The sequence below is a fragment of the Cebus imitator genome, unplaced genomic scaffold (genome assembly GCF_001604975.1).
Source record: "Cebus imitator isolate Cc_AM_T3 unplaced genomic scaffold, Cebus_imitator-1.0 Scaffold340, whole genome shotgun sequence".
Classification (NCBI taxonomy): Eukaryota; Metazoa; Chordata; class Mammalia; order Primates; family Cebidae; genus Cebus; species Cebus imitator.
In genome coordinates, this window is record NW_016107655.1 from 2,434,069 (window position 1) to 2,461,247 (window position 27,179).

The window sequence follows — 27,179 nt, forward strand, 5'->3', positions numbered from 1 at the left end:
ACTTCGGAACATAAGGGGCAGGGACTGGGAGACAAATGCTTCTATTCCCCAGAAGGCATCACCAGCCTCTCCCTTCCTCAAAGGGAGGAAAAAGAGGGAGGCTGGCACCTGGGGATAGCATGGAGTCTCTGGGGAAGCCTTTCCCTGGACCTTGTCTGGCTCTGATCCTTGTAGCCATGGTTTGAACCCCTGCGAGTTGTTCTTGGGACCCAAATACTACAAGGCATAGCTGGGAACTGCTGCCCTGATAACAAGCGTTCCACCCCACGCCACCCTTGCCCCTTCCCCTTCCCCTATCCTTTCTCAGAGGGAGCTCAGGGCTGTCAGGGCCAGGCAGGAGCAGCCGTAGGCAGGTGCGGCCCTCTGAGGGGTGTAGAGGGTTCTGATTCCGCCTGCCGTTCCCATGGCTGTGGCTGGCCACGGCCCACATAGCACTCAGCGCCTGGGCCTGACTCAGGGGCCAGCCATCCGGCAGAGCCAGTTCTGGGCTCACACACCCACCTCCACCTGCTCATCCACTCTGCTCCCCGAGCCCTCGGGCTCAGCTTCTCTTTCTCTAACCTGAAGACTCCGCCCACCCTTTTATCCTATCCCACCTCTCCCACTTTCAGTGAATGGCGATGTGGGACAGGCGTCTGGCCAAGGAGGAAGAGCTTGGGACCTTTGGTGAGAATATCCTAAAGGGCTACTGTACAAGCAGTGTTCGGGGCTACCTGTGACTCCAGCGCAAGGACAAGAGTAAACTCCTGTGTAATTAAAAAGTTCGGTTATGTCTTTTTACCTGTGGCTCCTTCTGACCCAAGAAGAGCCACAGACTAATGTCTGCTCACAAGAGTTCCTTCATTCTGCAAGTCCCAGCTGTCCTCCTCATCACGGTCCTATGGGAGCATAAAGGAAACTGGAGAGGGGAGCCTGCCGGGAGGAAGCGATGCTCAAGCTGGAGGAGAAAAGAGATGAGAAAGGCATTGTGAGGAAAAGGACTGGCATGTGCAAAGGCCTGCAGTTCAGAGAGGCCACAGTGCACTTGGAGCAAGCCCTGTGCAGTTTGCATGGCTGGGCGTGCACAGAAGGCTGATGAAATCTGGACCCCTGGGAAGCAGGCCTAGTTCCCTTTTTTTGCATTGAAAAGTCTCACATATTTATTACTGAACCCAGCCAACCAGCACGTTCATAACAGACGCAGAGAGAAAAAATATATTCCCAATAAAACATGTCAAACTGTCCAGATAGTGGTGACATTTTCAGCTTGATATGGTAACATCATTGTGACCTTCAGACAGCGTAAATACATGTGCCATTTCATGTGCAATTCCTTGCAGACCCAGCTTGGTTCTTCTCCAATGTCTCCTTTTGGAGTTGTACCTGATTTTATTACCAGTTTTCATCCAAATCCACTGGGAAATAGGACGATTTTGGTCAGGAATCGCTTAATCTCGAACGTCTTGTGAAAAAGACACGGTGAGAGGTGGAGTCAAGCACACACCGTGATGCTGGAGAGAGGAAGAGAGAGGGACCTGTTTTTCTTTTTCGGTTATAAAAGGCTATTGTGATTTTCAAGGCAAACCTAGCTGTGGTTTGTGCAGTTTGTCACTCTACGGTTGAGATTTTGGTATTTTTGCCATAATGCAATATGCTGTGAAGATTTCCATAGTACGTTGTGTTGAGCAAGCAAAGGCTTCAGAGGAGAGACTGGGCAGGGTTCCTTTCAAGGCTCCTGGAGCTTGAAAAAAAGGCCAGCTTGATGCAAGAAGAGGCAAACCTGTGCATGGAAATAACCATATTATTGCCCAACATACCTGGAATGTGCCCCCAGGTAGGAGCCTTTGGACTTGCAAGAGGCATTTATCGCAGGACACATCATGACACCGGGTTGGCTCAGAATCAAAAGCTGATAGTCCCACAGAGTAGAGCAGAATGTGTCCCTGTTGCAATCAAGTGCAAGTGGCATGGCTCTCCGGGGCACCGTGAGAGCCAACTGTCAGATGTACCCCACTCCCACTCCCGCTGGGGGCTGGAGGTTTGGCTGGTGGGTGAGAGCAGGTTGCACGTGGGAGTCATTTACAACTGTTCCTCAGCGAACTGGTCAGCCCTTTCGTCCAGGCTCTGAGGTGACACCCCCACCCTGCGCCTGGACCCCAGCCTTCCTTTGTGGGTACCTCCACCCTAAAGAGGGGGGTGTTTATAGCAGATACCCAGAATCAGCCACTTCATCTACAGGAGAAAAACTGCAGCTTCATTCATCTCCAGATCCAAACCTCACCTGGGAGAGACAAGGATGAACCCAGATCCTGGGCACTTCCTTCAGGGAAGAGCTCCATTCCTTCAGGGAAACACAATGCCCAATGCTCAGACAGACACGGATTTACTGTGAAGTTAATGAAGCTTGTGCCTCGGGTTGCTCACTTGAACAGGCTCCTTCCAAAACTGTAGATCTAATTTTGTATTCACCACTTTGCATTCTTTTTCTTAAAGAGGGTCTCCCAAATTATATAAGGTTCAGGCCTCACAAAATTAGCCCCACCCCTGCCAGTGCTCCTTGACTCCCGAAAACCTTAGCAGACATGGGTGCCTCGGGGCTCAGGGCTCATAAGCCTTCTTCCCAAACCTCAGGACCTCCACCCTGGCAGCCTAGGGAATGCGACGGAGGAGGCTCCTGTTCAGAGCAGATAGTGTCCTGGCTGCAGCCCAGCAGAGGTGCTCTGGGGCTGCTGCGTTCAGGATGGGTGAAAGGGAACTGCCTGCAATAGAAAGTTCAAAGTGTCAGCCTAGGAAAGAGGAGACGACAAGTGTGAAGGCACTAGATCCAATAACACTTCTAATTGTGTCCATATGGCCCACTGGTGGGACATTTGGGGATGACCCGTGGTTGACCGCCAGCTTCAAGTAGATACTGTGATACAAAACACCACTGAATGGTGCACTTCAAAGGGTAAATTTTATGGCATGTGAATTCTTTCTTGTTTGAAAAATAAAAAAGATGCTGGGCCGGGCGCGGTGGCTCAAGCCTGTAATCCCAGCACTTTGGGAGGCCGAGGCGGGTGGATCACGAGTTAAAAGATCGAGGCCATCCTGGTCAACACGGTGAAACCCCGTCTCTACTAAAAACTACAAAAAATTAACTGGGCATGGTGGCACGTGCCTGTAATCCCAGCTACTCAGGAGGCTGAGGCAGGAGAATTGCCTGAACCCAGGAGGCGGAGGTTGCGGTGAGCCGAGATCGCGCCATTGCACTCCAGCCTGGGTAACAAGAGTGAAACTCCGTCCCAAAAAAAAAAAAAAAAAAAAAAAAAGATGCTGAGGGTTCAATCACTCTGACACTTCTTCCATGTTTTAGATCCAGGCATGGCACGTCCAGGAAGGCACTGCTGGGTGTGGGGGTTTCTGGGCCACCTCCAGAGGGGTCAGTCACTCCCAGCAAGGGCTGCTCAGGGACGACTTCATCCCCCTAGTCCCTGACTTGTGCCAGGAGACGGGAGAGAGGTACTGCAAACGCATTTCCCATCTAGCTGGAGTTCCTGGGGGCGGCAAAGTGGCTTTGGCCATCTCTGGGTGACAGGGCCCCCATTTGCTGCCCTTGTCTTGGCATATTTTCATCCAGCTTGCTGAGCCTGGCACATGCCCAGGCCAGGGGAAGAGTTAATAATTAACCAGCAGGTGAGAGAAGGGAGAGAGGCTGGGGTGGCCACTCATAGGCTGCCCTCCCGCCCTTGGAGCCACGGGCTGTCCCCTGAGCCACATCCCTCGTTCTGTTGGTGGAGGCACTGGGTGGAGGCAGGGCAGGCAGGTTGGGGCTGCCCCTCAGAGAAGAGCTTGGCCTCCAAAGGGCCCCACTGAGCCACCTGGACTCTGGCCCAGGCTCCACCCCTTCGCAGGTGTTAGACACAGAGGGCAAACACCTCCCGCCATGGGGCCTCACCACCCCTGCCACAGCCTGCAGCTCCGCCAGCTCCGGAACTTCATTAGGCTGCTTCATTTCACATGGCACTGAGCAGCTCACTTACCCCCTTTCCTGAGAGGAAATGGATTCAGATGCACTGGTGACTATGTGGCTGGAGAGGACCTGTGCCCTGCAGGGACACTAGCTAGAAGATATTGGTGCTCCTTACACCTTTCTCTGGAACACATGGTCAGGCCCACATGTACACACATGCACACAAATGCACATGCACGTACATGGCAGGGCACACTGGGATTGATTTCTTATTCCCCCTGGTCTGTGCCAAGGAAACATTAGAGTGACTTTTGACAGAGCGAATCTCACAGAAGATGCAGATGCTTTGGAAGCTCTCGGCTAAAGGCAGTGGGGTAAGATGGTGCTCTTGTCAGGGCTTATTGCTCACAGGTCTGAGTTGCCAAGCTGTCCTTTGGAACTCCGTGCCACAGGGACTGACATTTTGTTTTGGACAGCAGGTCTTAGCAAAGGTAGCCACGGGCTTGTGTGGCCCAGGGAGGAGCAGTGGTGGGACAGTGAGAGGGAGCCCTATTGTTCAGGCTGCCTCCATGAACCAGGCCTGCATCGCAGGTGAGACACCTACTCACAGAGCTGACTCCAGTTCAGGGATCCATGGGAGGAAGGCAGGCATAGACACAGCCCCAGTGGCAGGAGGCAGGCTGGAGGGTTGGGTGGAGGTGTGGCCATGGGGTGGGGTAGACGCCTCTGCTCGGAGAGCTCCTTATCCGGTGGGGCCCATCACCATCTGCAAAGTTGCTAGAAGTTTTTGGATGTTTCCAATTCTTCTACTTGCTTGTCTCCATACTTGTGGGCTGGTAGGCTGGCTCAGGAAGACACCTTCTCTAGGATCGCAAGTTAGTTACTCAACATGGCTCCTGCGTTCCCACATTGGCCTTGAAGACACGTCACTCATGGCCATGGTGGGGAACCATTCCTGTGGCATGTCAGATAGCCTGTCTGGTGGCCCGCTGCTGCCTCATGGCCAGCTTTCCGACTGCTGGCCACGTGCTGACTGGGAACCTCAGTGTCTTGATACACTTGTAGAAACACAAGGCAGGTATTTTGTTTCTGACACAAGAACAAGCAAGACTGAGAATGGTGTTCTCTTTTTTTGAATTGAAGCAATATGGTTTCCTGAGCATCAGGGAAGAGTGGTGATGTCACAGCAAAGGAGGGAGGCAGTGGCTAAGAACATGCCACATCCTTGAATGTGCTCTGCATGGGTCCAGGCAGAGGGCAGACATGGTGCCTGGCCTTCTGCATGGTTTTGGACAAGGCTTTATGTGCTAAGTGGAAGAGGGAACAGGAGTCGGGGAAGGATAAAGCCATCTTTGGACACCCACTCCCACTGTGGGTAACCACAGCGCGTGGCCAAACAAAGCTGATGAGAACAGAACTACCTGGGGAGGCTGCCATCTGCCAGGCGCTCCCTCCCCTCTCTGTGAAAAGGAATAAATTCCAACCACATCCTCATTCCAGCTCATCCTCAATGCAGCTTCACAAAATTCCTAGGTTCTATTTGGGCCCTTGAAGAGATTGGACTATGATGTGGGTGGCCTCCCAAAATCCTCACCCCCTTTTCCTTCCCTCAGTGCAAAGTCTCACCTGTGCAAAGACATCACTTTTAATTATTTTTTTTTAATTAAAATACTGTTATACCCAGTGGAATGCAGCAGCAATCCTGATACAGGGTGGCATAACAAAACAGCCATGTTTACATTTTAAATATTTACGATAACTTAAACATACAGACACACATCATGGTCTTTGGCAGAAAATGTTCACAGCACAAAAAATACTTTAAAAGAAATACCAAATATTAATCCAAAATATATTAAGTTGTTTTTTTTCCTTTCACAATATTTTTTGCCTTTTTTTCCCTCTTTTTTCTTTTTGCCTTGTAAACAATGCACATGAAACCAAATGAATTTTTCAGCTTTAAACAGGGGTAGGGGAATTTTAAAAAAATATGCAATTGTCCAGCAAATGCAAATGTTTAAAAAGAAACCATGGAAATAAAACAACACATACCAAACCTAAAAACAATAAAGGAAGAAAACGAAGAATCAAGAACTACAAACGGTAAAGACAAAACTGCTACAACCCACCAGCAGCTTCTGGGGCTGAAGCGAGCAACTCTTTAAGACCAGAAGTCAAAGTCACTGCTGCTAGCAGGCTGCCATGTGGGTGCTTCACCCCAATTCCAAAGCATCTGGTCCTGCTTTAGGGCACCGGGCATGGGTAGCTTGAGGAGCCAGCCTCCCGTGCACTGTTTTTTGATGGGCTCCATCCAGAGAACTTTTTGAGTCTTGTTGCTCATTAACTAGCTTTCAACAGCTGTGCTCCTCTCCCAAACCCTCCAGGTGGGAACAAAGACACTTATGAGAACAAGACAACATCTCCAGTTTCTCAGAGAGAACTGGTGTTGGGTGGGGCCACCGAAGCCCAGCTGGGGGCATGGCAGATGTCTGTTCATGGCGGCTCATTTCATCTGGCTCAGGGTTTATGACCAAACTGACAAGATATCCCAGGGACAGGAGCTATGGAGCCACTTCAAGAAGCTGGTGGTGGAGGCCCTGTGGGCACTTACAGGGCTCAAGATGGAGCAAAAGGCAGCTGAGATCCTGGGAATCGAGCAGCTTTAACACCCACGGGCCAGGAACTTGAGGAGGAGGAATAACTTCGAGGCCGGTCAGAAATTTCAGAAACTGTGGCAGTAGGAAGAGGGGAGCGCAGCCCAGGGAGACCCATCAGGACCCGCAGGTCAGTCTTCCGTTCCACAAGAAGGGGGATTATATACAAACTGCACACTGTCTCCCAGTCCACTTAAATGGCCCCTAACCCACAGCAAGAGAGGGTGAGGCTGTGGTTTCCGCAAGACTAACACCCTTATGAGTCCCCAAAAGATTCAAGTCTCAGTATCCCAAGAAGGCAGTGAGGAGCTGAAGAACAGATGAGGTTGGCTGGAACCAAACTTAGCCAGACAACAATATGGCTGACATGATTAGCGAGCCAGCCCACCTGGTGTCCATGGGCAGCCATCCTTGGAAATTAAGTCCCCAAAACCAACACAGTCCCTCCCTCCCTGCCTGAGTGACAGCTGGCGGGGCAGAGGGAGCTCAGCTCCTTTCTGAGCCATCAGTTGCTACTCCAGTAGCAGGCCTTGGGCAACAAGTCAAGGCTGAATCCTCATTCTCCATCAGGCTGGGAGGAATGTGGGCTAAGAAGCAGAGTCTTCTGGGGGTGCTGGTGCTCTCACAGCTCTCCTCTCTCTGGAGTCCTCCTCATGAACTCCTGGGACCAGATGGTCCATGACAATGAGTGTCTGGCTGGGGAAAGGGACAGAGCAGCAGTTGGAGGGGCTGCTGAAATGGCTGAGAGTGGCACAGGGCAGAGGAGGGGAGGGAATGGCTCAGTCCTGAAGCACTGCCTCCTTCAGATCAGTATCTCCACCATATCTGACAAGTCCTGGACCCTGGATATAGCTACGGAGTCTAGAGAGACAAGAACACAGGCACATGCCAATGAGTGTTACTAGACTGCTTTGAAAATCCTGGCACATTTTAAAGACAAAGATCTTTCTTTATTAACTTTTCCCACCTCTGCTGCCCAGGTTCCCAGAACCCGCCCAGCCAAGCACAAAGCTCTGTTCCCTCTCAGCACCCAGCCCGGCCCACCAACCTCCACTGTGTAAGATGCATTTATTTCTAACTTTGAACTGGTTGGAGGGCTTAGAGAGAGCAATGGAGAGCCCTGAAGGAGGGAGGCTGCAGCATTCTTTTCATGGCTGTGGTTTTCTGAGATCATGAGGCACAGGCAAATATGCAAAGGCCAATGTGAAAGGGGAGTGGAAAAAGAAATGGCATCTTCTCAGATTTCTCCTTCCCAGACTCTTTTTAAAACAGGCTTCCAGAGTGCCATCGGCATGACTTGCGAGCTCCATTCTTTTGGATAATCAAATTGGAAATTAACTATGTAAGGAAGACCGTGAAAGAGGAGCATTTTAAAATGCCTCGCATCTGGTTGCTTACTTTCTGAATTCTGGATCTGTCTCCAATCAGGGTTTCCAATTGCCCTATTCATGTGTCCAGCCAGCCCTCATGTTCACACTGAGGCAGGCCAGGCACCCTGCTCACCTCTGGCTATGCAGGGCTCCCCAGGGAGTGCGGGCAACGACCCAGAGAGGGGCTGGGAAGAAAAGGCCTTGGTGTTCTAGTTCACACCCCAGTGCCCCCTCAGCCCTGCCTAGCACAGAAGTGGGGTCAGGAGGACTTACCCAAAGACACTGCTCTCTGGCCGCTGCCGCACCCCAGAAGACTGTCGGGCTCCGGTGGCAGGGAGGCAGAGGTGCTTTCTGGTAGGCTGTCAGTCTGGGTGCTCCCATCTCTGCTCCCGTGTTTGGCATGGGCAGCAGGGGGAGATGTGACCACTGGCTCCTCTGTGGGTGTCCTGTCTGCTGGAAAGGCAGATGGATGGTTATTGCCCTCCCTATAAGATGTGGTTCTGGTGAAGGACACTCTAAGTTAACTGTCCCTGCTGGGGATTCAAGGTGGAGTGGACTGCTCTTGATTTGCAAGAACTTTAAGCCGAAATGCTCCTATTTTCAAATGGGAATAACTACCAGATTGGATTGGCTTCCAGATGTTTTGAGTGGTGGGACCCTTCTTTGTAGATTAAATCTTCTAGGGTTTCTGTGGCATCTGCTTAGAAGGAAGAGTGGAGGGGGCTTGCATAGAAGGTGCATCTGCACAGGAAGCTCTACTTTCCTTTTTTTTTGAGACAGGGTCTCACTCTGTTGCCAGGCTGGAGTGCAGTGGTGCGACCTCGGCTCACTGTAACCTCTGCCTCCCAGGTTCAAACGATTCCCCTGCCTCAGCCTCCTGAGTAGCTGGGATTACAGGCGCCTGCCACCACGCCAGGCTAATTTTTTATATTTTAGTAGAGACTGGGTTTCACCACATTAGCCAGGATGGTCTCGATCTCCTGACCTTGTCCCGCCTGCCTCTGCCTCCCAAAGCGCTAAGATTACAGGCATGAGCCACCACATCTGGCCGGAAGCTCTACTTGTCTTAGACAGTTCAGTGGCTGGGGCTGAAGTGTGATGCCATTTATGGTGATGGGGTCAGTACCCCTCTTCACATCAGCAGGACAGCTGTGAGCTGAAGAGTCACTAGAGGCAGAGAATAAGCCAGCTCCCCTGGGAGAGGGTCAGGAAGCCCTGGCTCTTATGAGCCTCAGTTCTGGAAGGAAAGGTCTGGCAATCTGTGTTCAGGCCCAGGCGAAATTACCTCTCGATCTATCCCACTAGCAGCCTCCTCTTACCTGTAGTCAGCCGAGCAGGGGCGTCTGCTGCTTGTCGCTCGTTAGAAGAGAGCCCTTGCCAGCCCTGGGTTCCTGCTGCTGCAGCCGCAAACACAGATGGCACCGACTTGGCAGGCCGAAGGGAGCCCTGGGAGGCCTTGCCCGGGTCTCTCCTGGAGCGCTGCTGAAGGACCTTGATCACTGCATCCTTCTCCAGGATCTGGGCATGGAGCACTTTTAACCTGACGGGTGAAAGGCCATGCCCATATTGTCAGACCCACAGATCCAACAACTGCCACCCTTCCTGCCTCACAGACATTAGAGAAAACCTCCCCGCCCCACCTCTCCCACCCTGCCAGGTTGGATCCTTTCGCGCTTGTAGCAGGGACCTAGACGGGCCTTAGAAATGCCAACTCTGGAATTTGATGCTTTTAGATCCCAGGCTCTGAAACCACCAGTGCAGAAGGCCCCGGGCCCTTCTCACACCAGCAACGGCAGCCATCAGGGTGGGTGCCACAGTCATGAGACGATAGCAGTGGCACAGCCCTCATTTTGGAGGGTGGCATTCCAGAGAGGGAGGCAGGGCCCAAGCCCTGGATGGCACCCAACACCTCCACAGTCAGAATCTTCTGGGCAGACCAAGGACTCAGTTGGTATTTCTGGGAAAATGCATGTTTACAGTGGTTGGTGTGCCAAGCATGCAGGTTCAGCTCCGAAGCAGGAGGGACTGCTGAGCTGTGTGGGGAAAGGGGCCTGTTTATCAGGGATCAAGGACAGGGCAGTGACTGGACGTTGCCACCCGCCTCCCCAACCTCAGGTGCCCGGCCTGCAATGCCGAACCTGCTTTCCATCTCCTGATGCCTGTGGCCACCAGTGAGCAGACCCTCATTGAAGCTGCTGCTGGGCGAGGGCTGGGGGGAGTGTCGGATGAGCGTGGTGTCACGCTGGGCGGCAGCCGTAGCAGCTGCATCCATGGCAAACTGCCTCATGGCACGTTCCTCCAAATACTTCTGCTCCCACTTGGTCATGTCAGCCTCCAGTGCCAGGATCTGCTCCTCCTTCTCTCGCAGTTGTTCCGATAGCCGCAGAGCACTGAGCTCTGGGGACCCACCACTGCCACTGCTACCACCTGGGGCACCTGCCTGTCTCTGCAGAGCAAGGAGTGGAGACTGTGGTCAAGGGTGGAGGCTGGGGTGCGACAGCCACTGGCCTTCGCCTCCACACAAGGACTATCACTTGTACATGTACATGCTCGGCCATACACAACATACATTTCCCCAACCTTCCTCTACCAAGATATGGGGGTGCAGCACCGTTCCCCACACCCCTGCCCTGAATCCTATGGCCAAGGGCACAGAGACACAGGTGACCAGACAAATCATCCTCCAAACTGGCAAAGGGGGCACTATTAATAATTATACTGGGAAAACTGGTGTAAATTAGAACAGAACTGGGCAAACCAGGGGGTTCAGTCAGGATACCTGGGTGGCAAGGGTAGGGGGTAGAGAAAGAACTCTGTGGTTTGTAAACACCAAGAGTTGTTGACACAGAAGTCCAAAGTGAGGCTAAGGACTATGGATCTGGACAAGCAGCTTTCCGCCCGATCCCAGGGAGGGATTCAAAAGCTGGCTGGCCTTCTCTACCCAGGCTCCTGACTTACTTTCTCTAGAGGTCAAGGACAACAAGCCCTGCTGCTACCGAGGACAGGAGTCCCCTGGGGCTGGACATGGGCCAGGTGGCAGGGCCTCTGCTAAGACTGACGAGTGGAAGGGAGCATGCAGCAAAGGTGGAACAGAGAGCAATCCCCCTTGCCGCCTTCCAAGGGGCCTGCAGCCTCTAAGCAGAGGCTTCCGGGGCCTCCGCCCTGGCCTCCAAACCAGTCCGTGAGCAGGAAGGGGAGCCGACATCCTCAGATGCTGCCCTAGCCTCGACACCTGCACAGGTCTTAGCTCACCTGCTGTGCACGCAAGGCCTTGAGTTCCTGCTCCAGGCGAGTCCGCAGACGCAGCTCCAGCTGCTCCCGCTTCTCACAAGCTGCCTGCAGCTGCCCGAGCGCCTGCTGCAGCCGCTCCACTTTCTCCACATAAGCCTGCTTCTTGCGCAGCTCCTCCTCAGCTCGAGCCGCCCGGCCCTGTGCGTTGCCCAGGGCCTGCTCCAGAAGCTCGGCGCGCCGCCGCTGGTCCTCGATGGCGCCGCGCAGCAGGGCCATCTCTCGTTCCAGCTTCTCTTGCTCCTGCTGCTGCTCATAGCCTGCCGGGAGAGAGAGGCTTGGTCAGTGACAGTGACCACGTTGGCTGGCATGGGGCCAGCCTCCTGGGCTCTGTGCTGACCACTGGATGAGCACAGTTGCTTCTCATTTTCTCAACAGTAACAGGAATTAGGTACCACTATTAACCCCATTTTGTGGAACAAGAAACTGAGGCTCAGGTTAAGTCAGGAGTAAATGACAGAGCCCAACTCCAGGACCCTTGTAGTAACAACTGGGCTACCCTGTCTTTCTGCTGGGAAATACTGCATGGGGCACCCCCAAACACCATCCATGTGTGGCAGGGGCCACTATGTCTAAAACACATTCACAATATCCCTTGAGCCTTGTGATGGCTAGAGACTGCTGAGGTGCCCACATACAGATGGGAAAACAGAGGCTCAGGTGGGCTGTGACATGGCCCTCCTTTAAGTGGGAGAATGAAGGAAGGCGGAACAGAACCACTATCTGCTGTCCCACACACCAGGCACTTACACATCTTATTCCACGAATCCGCCAGCCCCTCCAGGTAGGATTTGGGATCCCCAACTTAAAGGGGAGAAAACATAAAAGGAGAATGGTGCTGTCAAATGGAAACCCCTGTTGGCCAAGCTCCAAAGGCCCAGGCTGCCTCTGGATGCAGGGTGAGGCATTTGTACCTACAGGCCACACGGAGCTCTGGGGCTCCTTCTGCAGACCTGGGCTTCTCACGTTGAGGGCCACTTTTTCTTCCATGATCTGGAAATACCACTGAGATGTGGGCAACCAGGCTCAGAAAGAAATGCAAACTCTGCAGCACAGTGAAAATGACTATGGCCCAAAGATCTGTGTGTGACAGTCCAGCTATCCTGACATCTAAATCATTCTTTTAATTGCCCAAAGAAACTCTGCTTGGAGACCCTCTCCGCATGGCCAGGAGAGGCCCAGGTCAGATCACAGAGCCCTCCATCTGATGCTCTAGCCTTAAACCTGCCACCCAGGCACCTGCCCCTTGAGAGCACCAGGCTGCCCCCTGAGGAGTGGGTCAGCTGCCCACCTTGCTGGAGAGCAGGAGGAGGGCAGGGCTGTGGGCTCCCCACTAATGAACCTAAAGGCACTGTCTCTAGAACTGCATTCTGATTCAGTGGAATTTTCTGCCAGAATGGAATTGTTCTATACCGTAAACTTCAGTGCAGTGGCACCCAGGCACACGTGCTACTGAGCACTGGAAATGTGGCTAGTAAGATGGAAAAACTGAATTTTAAATTTTATTTGATTTTCATCAATTTCAATCTTTGAGCCACATGTAGCTAAGTACTTATATAGAACAGTGCAAGTTCTGGAACAGAAGAGTGAAGGCTTGGGACCCTGGCATGTGGAATGGAAGGCAGGATTCATTTACTCAGGGCCCTGGGGCAGGGCAGGAGGGCACAGAGGCAACTCAGGTTAGCTCTTGGCTCATTCTGGGTTTTTGAAGGCTGAGCCCAGGATGGTATCATTCTGTGGCATAGAGGAAAAAATGGGGAAGTCCAATAATGTTGAGATGGATGTGTTCACACTTCGCTGGCTTAACATCCATTGAGTGGGGTGGAGGGCAGGCAGGTTTGGACTCAGACAGGGAGGACACTCCCCTGCTCCACCTGTAGGTTCACAGTTTGCCCAAGGCCTGCAACTCATTGCAGCCTTAGCGTGACTCTGCGGGGAAGGGCTCTGTTTCATCTCAAAGCTGGAGAAGCTGAGGCGCAGGGAGAGAAGAAACATTCCCAAGCCGGTGGAGCTAGCAGGCAGGCCTCAGGCCTCATGGCCAGATCCCCAGGGGCACAGCTGGTCTAGAGGGGCCAGAAGGGCAGTGCCGGGGGGGCTGTGTGGCTCACCTCGGAACAAAAGCAGATGGCATTGTTGATAATGGCCAGACTTTCCTAGTGTTGACTGACCCCAGATAAAAGGGAGGTCAATCAGACACATCTTTCCTGCCTTTGCAATGGCTACTACGCGGCAAGGAAGAGCTGCTTGGGTTTCCTCAGCCCTGGGGAAGGAGAGGCCGGCGGATCCAGCCTTCTGCTTCCAAAAGCTTCCTGCAGCCTTGTACAATCTCTAAGGCCCTGGTGGGGGCTGGGAGGCTTTGAGCTCCGGCCATTCCCTGCCAAGAGGACCCTGATAAAGCCTTGGGCCTGCAGGATCTCGGGAAGGAGAGCTCCACAGCAAGAAATAAGTGGCTCTGGTGGGGGTGGGAGGGGACGCCCCGAGGCCAGCGGAGGCGGGCAGGAAGCCAGGCGAGGTGCCGGGGGACCGGGATGCGCCTCGCCTCGGGCAGCCAGCTAGCCCCCACCTCCACGTTCCAGGCTCCCTTTGTGCTCACCCTCCCTCCTCCCTAAGCCGGGCGAAGGGCGCCAGGCGGCGCGCAGAGGGAGCGGCGGGGGACGGGCCGGGAGCGGAACAGCTCGCAGCTCTGGAATGCCAGGCATCCAGGTCACCCGCGGCTGCGAGATTAATGGCTCCAGCGAGAAGCCAAGAACAGCCCGGCGCTCACTCGCTCCCCGGGGAGCGGAAACGCCTCCAGGCCAGCCCCCCTCTTCTCACCCCCTAGCAAGCTTCCAGAAACCCGCCCCAAGGCTTCCTTTCTTTGGCAGAGCCAGTCCCCTAAAGTCCGCCTTCCTCCACAGGCACCCTAATCTGCAGCCTCTCCTCCCCAGACTCCTCAGAGCAACCCCAGGGCTGCCCCCTCCCCTTTCTCCCTCATTCCCTTTGACTCTTTCCCAGAGACCTTAAGGCACAGCCACCTCACCCCACCGAGCTGGTAGGGCCCAGCCTACCTCCTGCCCCACCCCATCAATTCCTTCAGCGCTGTGTTCCCCCATTCCCTGCCCTAGTCTTTGAACCCTCTCTGAAGGAAGATAGGGGTGCTGCCAGCCAGAGCTTAGTCGTCCAGCTGCTCCGCCACTTCTGCACCCCCCCTACTCTTTGTGCCATTCACTGCAGGGTTCCTGTGAAGCCTCAAAGCCACGTTTACCCAGCTACCAACCACTCCCATTCCACTTCTCAGCAAACACCCTGAACAGCACTCAAGCTCCTAATAGGAGCTCAATAAATAACTGCTCTTAGTCTCTTCTGATTGCTAGAGCTTCCTCTGCTGAGCTCAGGGCTCCCTTTGCCACCCAGCCCATGTACCTCTTGAACCACCCAACAGCTCCTTCCCCTCTGGCTGGCTCTCCACCCCTGCCATCCCCATGGGGCCTCTCTCTTTCAGGCCACCAGGGCTCCTAATCACCAGTTTCTAGGACCACCACCCTTGTTCTTTGAGTCTGTGAGAAGCTGCACCTTCCTTATCACTTCTCTCTTGACCTCCCTGCCATGGTCCCTTCCTGGGCCTGCTCCCATTCTCTCCTGAACATCTGCCAGGTGCTCAAAATACATCTGGTAATAAGCTAATGAATGAATAAATGGACTACTCAATGAACTTGCCCATTCTTCCAGGATGCTTAGACCACCCCCTTTAGAATGCATCTGCTGGTTACCGTCTAGGAACCCAGTTTTGGCTGTCTCAGGTGCCTCCGCTTGGCTGCTTTGCTATGGCCCAGCTCCACCATGCTCCCCCGCCTCTCACATTCCCACTGCACACTCCCAGCCTTTCGGCTGCTGGGAGCTCCCTGGGAAACTGTCAGACCCTTCTTTCTCCTTCACCCTACCTGTCTTCAGGGCTACCTTGCCTTGCCCACTGCCCAATGCACTGCACTGATGACCAGCACCAAAGCTCAGCAAATCACTGCTCCCTGGCCTTCCCTCTTGTATCGACTGATCTTCTCGATAGATGTAGAATTAGATCCTGTTCTTCTCTGGAAGGCACTTTCCCCCACCATTGCCAGATCCAGTCTAGTGCTGGGCACACAGCAGGCAATAAACCTATTCCCAAAGTATTGCGTTGCAAGGGGCCAGGCCAATCTTCCTGGTGTCCAGAGGGTGTGCAGTGGTCCCATTGCCTGCACACAGGCCAGGCTTCTTAGTGGGGCCCCTACTCACTCTGAGCAAGCAGCTTGGCCACCATGTCCTGACTGCCAGCCTGGGCCTCCTGTGTCTTGCTTGCCAGGCGGCGGTTTGCAGATTCCAATCTCTCTGTTTCAAAGGAAGGAAAGATGTTTTAGTGGCAGGTGAAGCCATCAGCTTGGGATTTTTCCTGATGTCCTATTGGGATGGGGTTGCATCCTCCACGCTCGGGATGGGCTGATAAGGAAGCCCTGGCTCAGCTTAGGGCCCGATGGGAGGGAGCCTCCTCTGTCAGAAGCCATGACCTGGGCCACATGATGGGAGCTCCCTGAGTGTATCCTAGGCCTGTTACATAGAGACAAGCATCTCTCTAACAGAGCGGCTCCCAAGGAGTCTCAGCCTGGCTCTGAGTTCATTTGCAATTTCGGCAGAGAACAGAGATTCCCAGTTTTCTCTAGAACAGAAGAAGTCAGCCCTCTGCAGAGGCTCCCCAATCTCCACCTGTGTGACTGGCTCTCACCTCTGAGATCCCGGTTGAAGTCCTGCAGCCTCCTCATTTCACTGTCCATCTTGTTCCGCATGGTCTTCTCCAGGGCCTCACGCTTGGAAGAGGCTCTGGTCAGGCTCTCATGGGCCTCAGAGAGCCGCTGAATTTCACTTTCCAGCTGCAAGAGGCAGACAGCAGAGCTGAAGGAAGGGGAGAGCTCCCAGGGAGTGATTCCAGGCTGACCCACTACTCTCCATCAGAAAAGGTGACAATTAAGAGGACACCAAGCAGGAGCAAAAACTCCAGGTATAGATATGGTGGGATGGTCAGAAGCTTGTAGCCTCGGGAAGTAGACTAGACTGCTGGGACCAGCAAGCAACGGTCCCATCAGCTGCCCCAAGGACCAGACGCTGAGTGAACCTAAGGCCAGGTATTTTGGAAGTAGCTGCCTGCAGGGTGACTAAACACAGCTTCCTTGTGCCCAGTGTCCAGAAGGAAGCACTCTACTTTTGGCTGGCTTCTGCCAAGAAACTAAGCACAGTGGGTCAGAAGTGGGCACCAAAAGACTCCAGCCATGCTGGGGTGGTTTGACCTAACTTGGATGCCCCAGGACAGTCAAGGGAGGCCTGAGGCCATCTGCTAAAGCTGAGCCTCAGCAGAAAACTGGTAACCCTTCACTAAAGAAGCGGGCACCAGGCCTAAGCCTGAGCCGCCTCTGCCTGGAGTATCTGGTGCCCCAGGCATCACCATCTACCCAGAGGGCCAGCCCAGTCCAGGCCGTTCCTCCCACTTGGCTGCTGGCAGGTTCCGCACGTGCTCTTAGCTGCCCTGTGATTCCAACAAGTCGCTCGTTTTTTTCTAAGAGCAGAAGCTTTCTTTTTGGCCAGGGCTGGCCTGGAACAGACTTGCTGTTGTGTGGGGGACACAAAGGGCTCTCTGTGGGAGGTGTCCATGGGAGGGGGTGTGTGCAGGGCAAGGGTGCGAGTGTGCAGGAGCTGGTGAATGAGCTCTTTCTAATCACCACTGGCCAGCAACTGCTCATGCTCCAGGCCTGCTCTGCCGGCCTCTTGGCTGTTCCCCAGCTGTCTGGAGTCAGCAGGAGGGGGTATGAGGGGTGAGGGAGATGGAAAACAGAGGGACCTGGGGAAATCCAGCCAGACAGTTTTCAGGCTCCTCTGTTTCTCCTTGGACTACCCACTCCGCAGGCAGCCCCTCGGGGTCCCTTTCTGGTCTGCCCCGCTGAAGCCCCGGTGGGGCCTACCTTCTCGATGCGGCCAGTCTTCTCTGCGGAGCTCTCCAGCTCCCTCTGCAGCCTGGCATTCTCCCTCAACACAGCCTCCATCTGGGCCAGGTGGGCACTGCCCAAGGTGGCTGAGGAGGCCTGGGCACTCACTGGCCCCTCCACAGCAGGTGAACTGAGGGAACTTAGTGGGCCGTGGCCAAGAGCAGCTGGATGTGGGGGTGGGGGGTGCTCCTGGGGCTGCTGCAGGTACTGGTACTGCTGCTGCTGTTGGAGGAACACAGGCGGCACCTGGGCCTGCAGGATCCTGGGGAACAGAAGAGACGGTGCTCAGAGACAGCACAGACCCTCATGGCTCCCACTCAGGGCAGCCCGGAGTCGCCTTGCTTCTAGACATCCTGGGAAGATGATTCATTATTAATAATCAATATATTATTAAAATTACTGCGGATCATTATTCAACTCTTCAGTGTTAGGCAGGGACCAGAGGGAAGGGCCTTTTCTAAATGGTTCTGCCGGAGGTTCTCAAGAGCCAGACAGCAGGGCTGGAGGGGATTATGTTTCACACCTGCCTCACAGTTGCTGGGGCCTTGGGGATCAGCCGGAGGAATCCTGGGCCTCCTAAGTGACTAATGCTTACCTACGTCATCTTAAAAAATGCACTCTGACACTTCTAATCAATGGAAGGTTCTTTTTGGGGCTGGAGGCCATGTCAATCGTGACTGAGCATGTAATCTTCCAGGCCCCAGCAGCAACCTGGTGTCTGTTACGAGTCGCCAGTTTCAGGACTGCCAAAGCAGCACTCATTTTCTCCCTCCTATTTCAAGCCCTGGCACCACACACCCACAATCATTTTTAGAAGACTCCAGTTAAGGTTAGAGCGGCAAGACAGATGTCAGGGTGAGTTTGAGTGCTAGAGTCTGACAAGTACAGGTTCAAATTCCTGCTCCAGCTGCTTAACCTTGGGGGCGTGCCTCAGACCGACAGACTGGGCGTTGCTCTCTGGCATCATGCGGGTCTCCAGCCTCGCCAGGGTTTGTGAGGATGATGCTGTGTAAGGCCCAGCAGAGTGCTGGGCCAGTGCTGGGCGAGCAACAGGCTTTCCTGGAGTGGCGGCCCATGCTCCACTTCTAGTAGGAACCTCAGCTTACCCTCAGCTTAAAGAATCAATGTGGCCCAAACTCTGAGTGTCCTTGGGAGTAGGGGCTGCCTCTGGACTCCTGCAGTCACTGAGTTCAGGGTACAATGTTCTTTTGGCCTCTGGCATTGGCGTAACATCACCCCCAGGGCTCTGTGTGGAGGGCAGGAGCAAAGGGCAAGGGGCACGGGGAGTCCAAGGACCTTCCTAGGACCTTGTGCTTTCCACCGTCACAACTGCCTCAGTTTCACAAAGAATCTTCCAAGTCGCAGAAGCCCTGCAAAAACCGAATTCCCCTTCTGGATGCATCACCTCAGCATTCATGTACAGCCAGCCCGCACCCCCTGCAGCCTATGCGCCCCTGTTCTTCTTAGGACTCTAGGCTAGGAGTCTAGCCTCTACTTCCTAATAAATGATCTTCATCAGATCATCTGAAAGGAGATATTGGACAGATGTATTTCTCCTACTACCTAAGGTGGGGGTTCCAGTAAGAGCTGGGCAGAGGGACCCCACTGGAGCGTTCAGACTCTCCATCCCACTGTTAACGTGGCCACTCTCAAGGCTGCTTCAAGAACTTGCTCCCCGCTGCACTGGGCCAGGCAGACACAACTGGCATTCTTTGGGGATGACTTAGCTCCGAGAAAGAATAGCAACTCCTTTCCCTTCACACTTGCTTTCCTTTCTCCTGGTCCTCTCCCTCCCCTGCTTTTTGTTCTCCTGCAAACAGTCTACTTCCTTGCCACGATTACTATCTTTTCCTGACAGAGTTCAATAAGGCTGGTCCAAAAGAAGAAATGACCACTCAGCTTCCGAAACTCTTCCTGACCAAGCCCTGAGAAGGGAGATAAGGTGTGAGTCTGGAGTGGGTGGAGGCTGGAGAAAAACCATGAGGCTCCATCCTCTGGCTCCTCCATACCAATGTCAGAACGTCACTCATTTCTCCAGAGCAAGTAAAGGCCGAACGGTGGGAAAGTGGGTGACTAAAGGAACACTCAGCAGGCATGAAGAGAACCAGACTTTGACCCTGGGCCACCAGAGAAAGAGTCTGAAATCCTCGGGGCCCTTTGGTGGGGTTTCCTGGACTCCATAGGGGGAGATGCGGCAGTGATGGCTGTGTCTGCCTCTCTGGAGAAGGTGCAGGGCCAGATGAGAAGCCTGAGGCAGAGCCTTGCTTCTAGGAACACTCATTTCTCCGAACTCTCTGGATTTCCTGCCTCCCCGCCGCCAACCCCCTATTTCCTGCTTCCATTCTAGCCCTTACAAACCATGCTCTGTATGTAGCCAGAAGGAGCGTTTAGAAAAGGTAAACCAGGCCGGGCGCGGTGGCTCAAGCCTGTAATCCCAGCACTTTGGGAGGCCGAGGTGGGTGGATCACGAGGTCAAGAGATCGAGACCATCCTGGTCAACATGGTGAAACCCCGTCTCTACTAAAAAGTACAAAAAAAAATTAGCTGGGCATGGTGGCACGTGCCTGTAGTCCCAGCTACTCAGGAGGCTGAGGCAGGAGAATTGACTGAATCCAGGAGGCGGAGGTTGCGGTGAGCCGAGATTGTGCCATTGCACTCCAGCCTGGGTAACAAGAGCGAAACTCCGTCTCAAAAAAAAAAAAAAAAAGAAAAGGTAAACCAAATCACGTCATCTGATGGCCTCCAGGCACACTCAGAACCGAACTCTAACTCCCTACCCTGGCCCAGCAGCCTCTCTGGAGCCTCCCCAGAAAGGGGCCCACCTGGATCCAGAATCCTCTCCCACTGCAGGCTGCAGGCACAGGAGCACATGGCAGGAAATGAAGAGAAGAGACAGCGCAGCTCCTGCCCTGGTGTAGGATGCAGAGAGGTCTCTAATGAGGCCACTGGGCCTTTCCAGCCTCTAGTTAGGAATGTCTCCCAATAATCATAGAAAGCAAGCTACTTACATTTTCTTTAAAAAAATTCCAAAGATGCCAGGTGCGGTGGCTCATGCCTATAATCCCAGCACTTTGGGAGGCTGAGGCGGGCGGATCACGAGGTCAGGAGATCGAGACCATCCCGGCCAACATGGTAAAACCCCGTCTCTACTAAAATACAAAAAATTAGCCGGGCATGATGGTGCGCACCTGTAGTCCCAGCTACTCCAGAGGCTGAGGCAGTCGAATTGCTTAAACCCGGGAGGTGGAGGTTGCAGTGAGCCAAGATCACGCCCCTGCACTCCAGTCTGGTGACAGAGCAAGACTCTGTCTCAACCAAAAAAAAAAAGAAAAAGAAAAAGAAAAAAAAAAACCCTCTAGAGAAGGAGGTCCCACCTTCTCCCTAACTTGGAAACAGTTTGGCAATGATTCCCAACCTTGCTTTTAGTTCTTTCTGAAATCTAACCTTTAACCCCCCTGCTGCAATTTGTGTCCTCTGGGACTCTGGTTACTTGAATGCTACAGCTAAGCAAACAATGGTGCCTATCTCTGAATTAAGGCAAGGGGCGCCATTAACTTCTTAGGGGACCTTAGCTAAGTCCCTCTTTTCTGCCAGGCATTAGCTCTCCCTTCTCAATAAGGTTGGAGGTGGGATGGGGATCATGCTGGCTCTGACACAAGTTGCGATCTTGAGGCACTCCTTCCTGAGACCTGTACTAGAAGCCAGGAGCTGGAAAGTCGCAGGTGGGGAGAGTTACCTGACTTCAGCATGCTGGAAGTGCGGGCTGCCGCGGGCACGGTACCGTGGGTCAGTGACAGCAGTGCTGGTCTCATGAGCGAGTACAACGTGAGGGTACTGAGGTGGGGGTCCTCGGGACTCTGGGCCCTCAGCAGGGGGGCCCCTAGGTGGGGGGCCTTGCTGGCTGCGGGCCAGCTGTGGGAAGCTGTGGGAGGAGCTCATGTGGCTGGGGGTGCGGGCGCCGTTCCTCTCCAGGGACAACTGCAGGAGCCGTTCACTCAGTGAGCGCACGTGCCCATGCCTCAGCTCCCGCAAGGCCTCATCCTGCCTCCGACTGCCTCCAGGGGCCCCACGGGGATCTCGGTCCCCAGCATGTGGCCGGGGCCCCGCCTGCTGGGCTGCAAAATACTGCGAGTGGGCCTTGGCCTCCTCATAGGTGGGCAGCTCCTCTCCCTTGCTGGGCTGTGGGCATAGCCGGTAGAGGGTGTTCTCTGCCAGGTGGTTCTCACCGCCCTGATGCTCCTGGCCCTGGGGCTCCTGCCTGGTGGCCTGCTGCAGCACCTGACTCTCTTCTGGTGCCAGAATCTCCAGGGAGGCCTGGGGGCTCCCTGTGCCCCCAGTTCCAGCCCCACCCCGCAGGGCCTGCTGCTGGATGGCTAGCAGCGTGCGCGTCTCCGTCAGGTTGCCGTAGCGCAGCTGCTCCTGGATGAGGCGGTGAAGGACTGTCCCCGAGGAGTCTTCCAGCGTCCTCATGCTTCTTTGGCTTGCACACAGCTGTCTGGACAATGGCCAGTGACACCTGGCCCCAGAGCACCTGGAGAGAGAGAAAGAGACAGAGAGAGAAAGAGAGAGAGAAGCAATTAGTGTGAACCCATGGGGAAGGAGGCAGCTTTCTAGTATTTCCATTATTGCTCTGGTGGAAAGCGGAAAGCATGCAAGTGAAGAGCAGGGGATGGGGGCGGTTCACGCAAGCCTGGGTTCGAGTACCAATGCTGCCATCTACTGATTAAGGCAAGTTACCTAATCCCTGAGCCTCAGTTTCCCCATCAGAAAAATGCAAAGAATTTTGCTTGACTTATGGAGATGAGAATTAAGAGGCAGTAGCCTTTGAGCTCCTGGTACAGTGAAAATCCTGGTAAATGATTACTGTGATAACATTCACTGAGGCTTACTATTCCTGGAGAAAGACATCAGAAAACCAGAAGATAATCCACCAGGAACCACTGCCTCTATAGCCAGCTACCCATCAAACAGCCTGATGAGCAATTCCAAGGCAGGCCTAGTTCAGATCTAACCACTTAGCTATTCAGTCTAGGACTGGGTGGGGACCCAGTTTTTTGGCAGGTGATAAAGAATGCATGTAGTCCAGTAGAAGCCCTACATGAAAGGCCTCCAGGACCCTCCCAGAATGAAGCATGCCAGAGCCCAGTCTTGGCACAGTCAACCTCCTACCCTCTAGCCCACTGAATCCCCGCCCACTTTTCCTACTCTCCCAGAACCAAATTGCTCCTGGAGGATGGGCCTGGGCTCTGCTTCATCAAGGCTGCTGACAGAATGAATTCGGGGCTCCCTGTCATGGGATAACCTTGGCAGTCATTCTGCAAGGTGAACAGGAAGGAGGAGGAATTGCACCTGAATTGCTGAATAAGGGATGAATAAAAAGGCTCCAAGAGGACAATGGTTTTGTGAGATGAGGCAGAAAGGTGCCACCCATTAAGGTTAGTGGGTCAGTCTTTGTGCTGACAGTAACAACAAGAGAGCTCCAGGAAAAAGAAAGGACAGCATGATGTCTTTTGTGATTATCCTCCCCAACACACACACACACACACACACACACACACACACACACACACACATTACTTGGAAAAGCCCTCACTGGTCCTCTAGGCAAATAGGGGATGGGCTTTCAGCATCTTTCTTGACATCAGTGTCAAGGAAGATCATCTTGACTTGGGCCAACTGGAGAAGTAACCGGGGAAGTAAGGGTTGGTTGAGAGACCTGGGGCAGGGGAGAGGGGACTGTGAGCCTAAAGTGCTGGGAGATAATATCCGAGAAAGGAGTTCCCTTCTAAGCCTGGGTTCCCAGTGGCTAATGGACTGGAAAGCTGTCTGCCTCCCTCACCCAGCTTCCTTTCCACAGCCTTCTCCAACACAAATCTCCAAACTGGGATCCAGGAAAAACTAAACGGAATCCATACTGCCACACGTCCTGTGTGTACAGGCAGGGGTTGGGGGGTGAGTAGGAGGAATGTGGCCCCTCCTCTGCCACTAAACTAGCCGGTGTCCTGCTTCAGTTTGGGTTATGGCATGTTGGCAGAACAGCCATTTCCAATCCTTTCCCTCTGGAGCCCAGGGCTCCAGCTGCCCAGGGCTGGGGACTGGCGGATGAGTCTGGAGGGCACCTCTGTACCCATCCTTCCTGGCACCCATTCATGCGCCCCCACACACAACGAGGGGTAGATGTGTGCAAGACTCCGGCACTACTGGAGGCAAAGCAAGCAAACGGGATTTAATTCTCGCTGGAGTTTTATCTGGGGGCATTTCCTTAAGATAATCACTCTCTGGCCGACTCCCACAGAGGCGGCAAGGGAGCGGCCGGAAGGAATGCGGAGCCTTCCCGACAGATTCCGGGCGATCCACGGTGTGCCCGGACTAGGGGCAAGGAACATCTCCAAGGCCTCTCATCACGAATTTGTCCCGGCCAAGCCCCTCAGATTCACGACCTTTCAAACACCAAACGCCCGAGCCTTAACTAAAGCCTGCTTCCGCGCCCCTCTGCTGCGCTCGTGCGCTGAGCTCTCTGAAGGCCGCCTTTCTAAGCCAGCGCGCGTCGGCTGCCTTGGCCTGGGCTCCCGCTCGCCTAAGGAACCAAAGTGACAGTCTCCAAGCCAGGAGACTCTCGCACTACAGCCAGGGCTCCCGCCCCACCACGACCCCGGGCGGACCTGGAGCGCCGAAGGCCGCAGGTACGCCTGGGGCTAGCCGGCGAGGGTGGCCCGCGGCCCGGAGAAGTCTTTAAGCATCGCGGGTCCGCCTCCCTCCCTCCCGAGCCCTCTTTGTTTTCCAAATACTCTAGCGCTGACGTCACCGGGCTGGACAGCAGGCTGCATTCTTTCTAAGTGAGAGCCAATTCGTGGCTACAGAGAGGATTTTCCAAGGAAGACAAAGAGGAATTCTTGGACTAGTTAGGGGCAAAGGCACCTGTAACCCCCACCTAACCAAATCAACCCGCGAGACCCTGCAACTTGAATCCCAAGCGGAGCCTCCAGGCCTGTCCCCCGCCACCCCCACCCCGGCCTACCTGCAACCCCAAACACCGTCGCCGTTCTCTCTAGAGTGTGCCCTCTCTCCTCTCCCCCAGCCCCAGGGGACCCCCGCGCTTCTAGAGCCCCGCAAAGCCGGGGACGCTGGGCTCCCCAGTAGGAACGGCCCTTGCCTGGCACTGCGGCTGCCTCCAAAGGGCGCACTGTGCCCGGAGGACGCTCGATCCTCCAGGCTCCGACTCCCGGAAAAGGCCCGGCTGCGCGGAGACCCCGGCTTTGGCCGGGGCACGTCTCTGTGGCCTAGCGCGCTCTCCCCAGCGCCAAGCGGCCTTTCTTACCGCTGCGGCCCGGGTGCCCAGCGCAGTCAGACACCACAACTCCCGGCTCTGCCCTGCTCAGCTCGGCGGCGGCGATGTGTTCTCGGCCGTGGCGCCGACGCTCTGGCTGTTCGCGCCCCAGCAGCCCCAGGGTCGGCCCGCGCTGGAGGCGGCTGCTATGCCAGGAATGTGAGAGTTTCAGGTTCCCCCTCGGGATCAAAGCGAACCACAAATAACCTCTCAGCGCGCCGCCCTCCTCCGCCCTCCGCCTCCTCCTGCTCCCTCCTCCCGTCCCCCGCCTTCCTCCCGGGAGGCGGCGCTGGCTGAGCGCCTGGCCGGCCCCCGAGCTCCGTTCCTCCGCACTCAGCTCCCTCCAGGCCGCGGTGTGTCCCTGCCCCCCGTTTTGCGATACGAGCTGCTGGAGACAATTTAATACAACTCGGCCTGTTGTCGCTTGCACCCCTAGTCGCCGACCCGCTCTCACCCTTCATCCCGAAACCCATCGACGGAACGACACAGGAAGGGCCGTGCCACACGTGTCCCGGGGTTGCTGAGAGAGGGGGCTCCGGCTGTGCGTGTGTGTGTAAACCGGGGGAAGGGGTAAAGGGAGGAAGGACTGCAAAGACAGCCATATCCTCTGGGCTGGAACCGTGCCCCGGGCGAAGTGAATGCTTCCAGCCTCCGAGCCTCTCTTTCCCCTAACCCCCACTGCTTTCACCCCCGCAGCAACCTTTGAATTCCACTCTTGTTTACAAACACCTTCGCCAGCTCATTTATGAACCGTCTCCACAGGAAGCGTGAATCTGTGTTGGAAAATCCTGTCAATTTGATCCATCTACCCAACTGAATCTCCCGCCGCCAGGCGCTCTGTCCAACTCTTCCCCAAGATAATAGGCGCCCCTTTACGCAGAGCGGAGGGTGTGCCACCGCCGGCTTTTCTCCCAGTTCTGCGATCCAGCCTTGCCTAGCACCCTCCAAAGGAGTTCTGTTATCATCCCTGTGTTATAAATGAGGACACCCGGGCTCAGAGAGCTTAAGCAGGGTGCCCAGAGTCACACAGAGAGAACCAGGTAACCAACCACAGGGCTGCTTGGTTTCTCCTTCTCAAAACCCCTCCGTTGCCATCAGAATCCAGGCTCCCTAGATGGACAGGGCAGACGCCAGGAGCCTTCCTCTCTCCACCTGCCCTCTCCTTGTTTTAGCCTCTTCTTTTTTTGTTGTTTTTTGGGACGGAGTTTCGCTCGTTACCCAGGCTGGAGTGCAATGGCGCGATCTCGGCTCACCGCAACCTCCACCTCCTGGGTTCAGGCAATTCTCCTGCCTCAGCTTCCTGAGTAGCTGGGATTACAGGTGCGCGCCACCATGCCCAGCTGATGTTTTGTATTTTTAGTAGAGACGGGGTTTCACTGTGTTGACCAGGATGGTCTCGATCTCTTGACCTCGTGATCCACCCGCCTCGGCCTCCCAAAGTGCTGGGATTACAGGCTTGAGCCACCGCGCCCGGCCTGTTTTAGCCTCTTCTTTACCTTCCCCTACACCCCTGCCAGCCAGGGGCTTTGTACCCACTTCTGTGGCTCCTGCATGGAATCTTTTTCTCTGCCCCTAGGACACTTCCTCTGCTAGGTGCAAACACCTTCAGAAAGCCTTCACTGACACACCTTGTCCCAGTTCCCACCACACAGGGCCTCTCTACAAGTCAGCTGGGGTGAAGTGGGGGCAGTCAGGCCCCTGTCCACCCAGAGAGTCAGGGCTGATTTCTTCTTCCCTTGGCTGGGTCCTTCCCTCAGCACGGAGTTTGCAATTCCCAAATTCACTGGAGGGAACCAGGGACAAGGAAACTCTGGAAGCTTAATAGCCAGGGACATTGTTAATTTTTAATAAAGCTCCCACAAAAAGTGTGTGTGTGTGTGTGTGTGTGTGTGTGTGTGTGTGTGTGTGTGTTTTACTTGGAAGCCAAATACTATGTTTCAAATAGTGATTGGATCTGAGATGATTGAGCAAATGGGTCGTTTGTGCCAAGCTAAGGGATATTTGGCTTTCCAAGGACCACTTTACAAAGAAGCTGTGGCCAGTATGCCACTGTAGGTAGGAATTTTAGAAATAAAAGGGAAGAGGTCTCTGGGTGGCTGTACCTTATGGACAGCGTAATTGGTGGAGGAGGGGAATGGTTGTGGACATGTGTACTCTGGGTTGTAAAATCTCCGGAAAGATCACATGTCTTTCAGGCATTTGGGGGGATACCTGACAACGTGTTTGACAAATATTCTTAAGACGGTTGCAGAAAGGCATCAGTTCAAGGCAGCTAGAGCAAAGAAGGTACATCTTGGAGCGGACAGGCCTGCTGCAGAGCCACACAGGTCCCCATGATTGCTCATTTCTGCCTCCCAAGGGGACAGAAGGGGGAGAGGGATCCCAAAACCTAAATGAGAAATGTGCATGTACTTTTCGTATTTTTCCCTTCCCTTTCTCTCTGCAGGAAGAATGGAGGGCAGGATCTTTCAAGCATGGCCTGCCAATGTTCTCCGTGGAGCCTGCTTAAGCTGGCAGCCACCCCAGCTCTGCAGGGTAGTTGGTTGAGAAAGTGACCACCGTTCAGATGTGCCAGAGTCAGACCTCCACAGGGGACACCGGGCTGGCCAGCCCGCTTGCATA

General features: G+C 54.4%; 1 protein-coding gene across 4 annotated transcripts; it reads right to left on the minus strand.

The window, feature by feature from the left end:
* Window positions 1–5,570: 5,570 nt before the first annotated feature.
* Window positions 5,571–24,794, minus strand: AMOTL2 (angiomotin like 2). 4 transcript variants are annotated; one of them, XM_017505730.1, is made up of 10 exons: window positions 24,549–24,794; window positions 20,967–21,761; window positions 17,207–17,492; window positions 15,979–16,123; window positions 15,495–15,587; window positions 11,208–11,503; window positions 10,094–10,401; window positions 9,275–9,495; window positions 8,229–8,405; window positions 5,571–7,446 (listed from the first exon to the last, which is right to left on the minus strand). In XM_017505730.1, the coding sequence occupies exons 2-10, from the start codon at window positions 21,698–21,700 to the stop codon at window positions 7,388–7,390; spliced, it is 2,319 nt and encodes a 772-aa protein (XP_017361219.1). In that variant the 5' UTR covers window positions 21,701–21,761; window positions 24,549–24,794; the 3' UTR covers window positions 5,571–7,387. The 4 variants fall into 4 exon arrangements, with proteins under 4 accessions (XP_017361219.1, XP_017361216.1, XP_017361220.1 ...); XM_017505727.1 differs by having other exon boundaries at window positions 8,229–8,408; XM_017505731.2 differs by lacking the exon at window positions 24,549–24,794 and adding an exon at window positions 24,249–24,494.
* Between the last annotated feature and the right edge of the window lie 2,385 nt (window positions 24,795–27,179).

Bases quoted from the DNA above. Each gene is read 5' to 3' on its own strand.
- AMOTL2 (XM_017505727.1), bottom strand. From the start codon at position 21,700: ATGAGGACGCTGGAAGACTCCTCGGGGACAGTCCTTCACCGCCTCATC. The intron at 16,124-17,206 runs GTAGGCCCCACC...TGCCTCTTGCAG, and splicing joins AGACTGGCCGCATCGAGAAG to CTGGAAAGTGAAATTCAGCG. The intron at 10,402-11,207 runs GTGAGCTAAGAC...CTTGCTCTGCAG, and splicing joins AGGCCTTGCGTGCACAGCAG to AGACAGGCAGGTGCCCCAGG.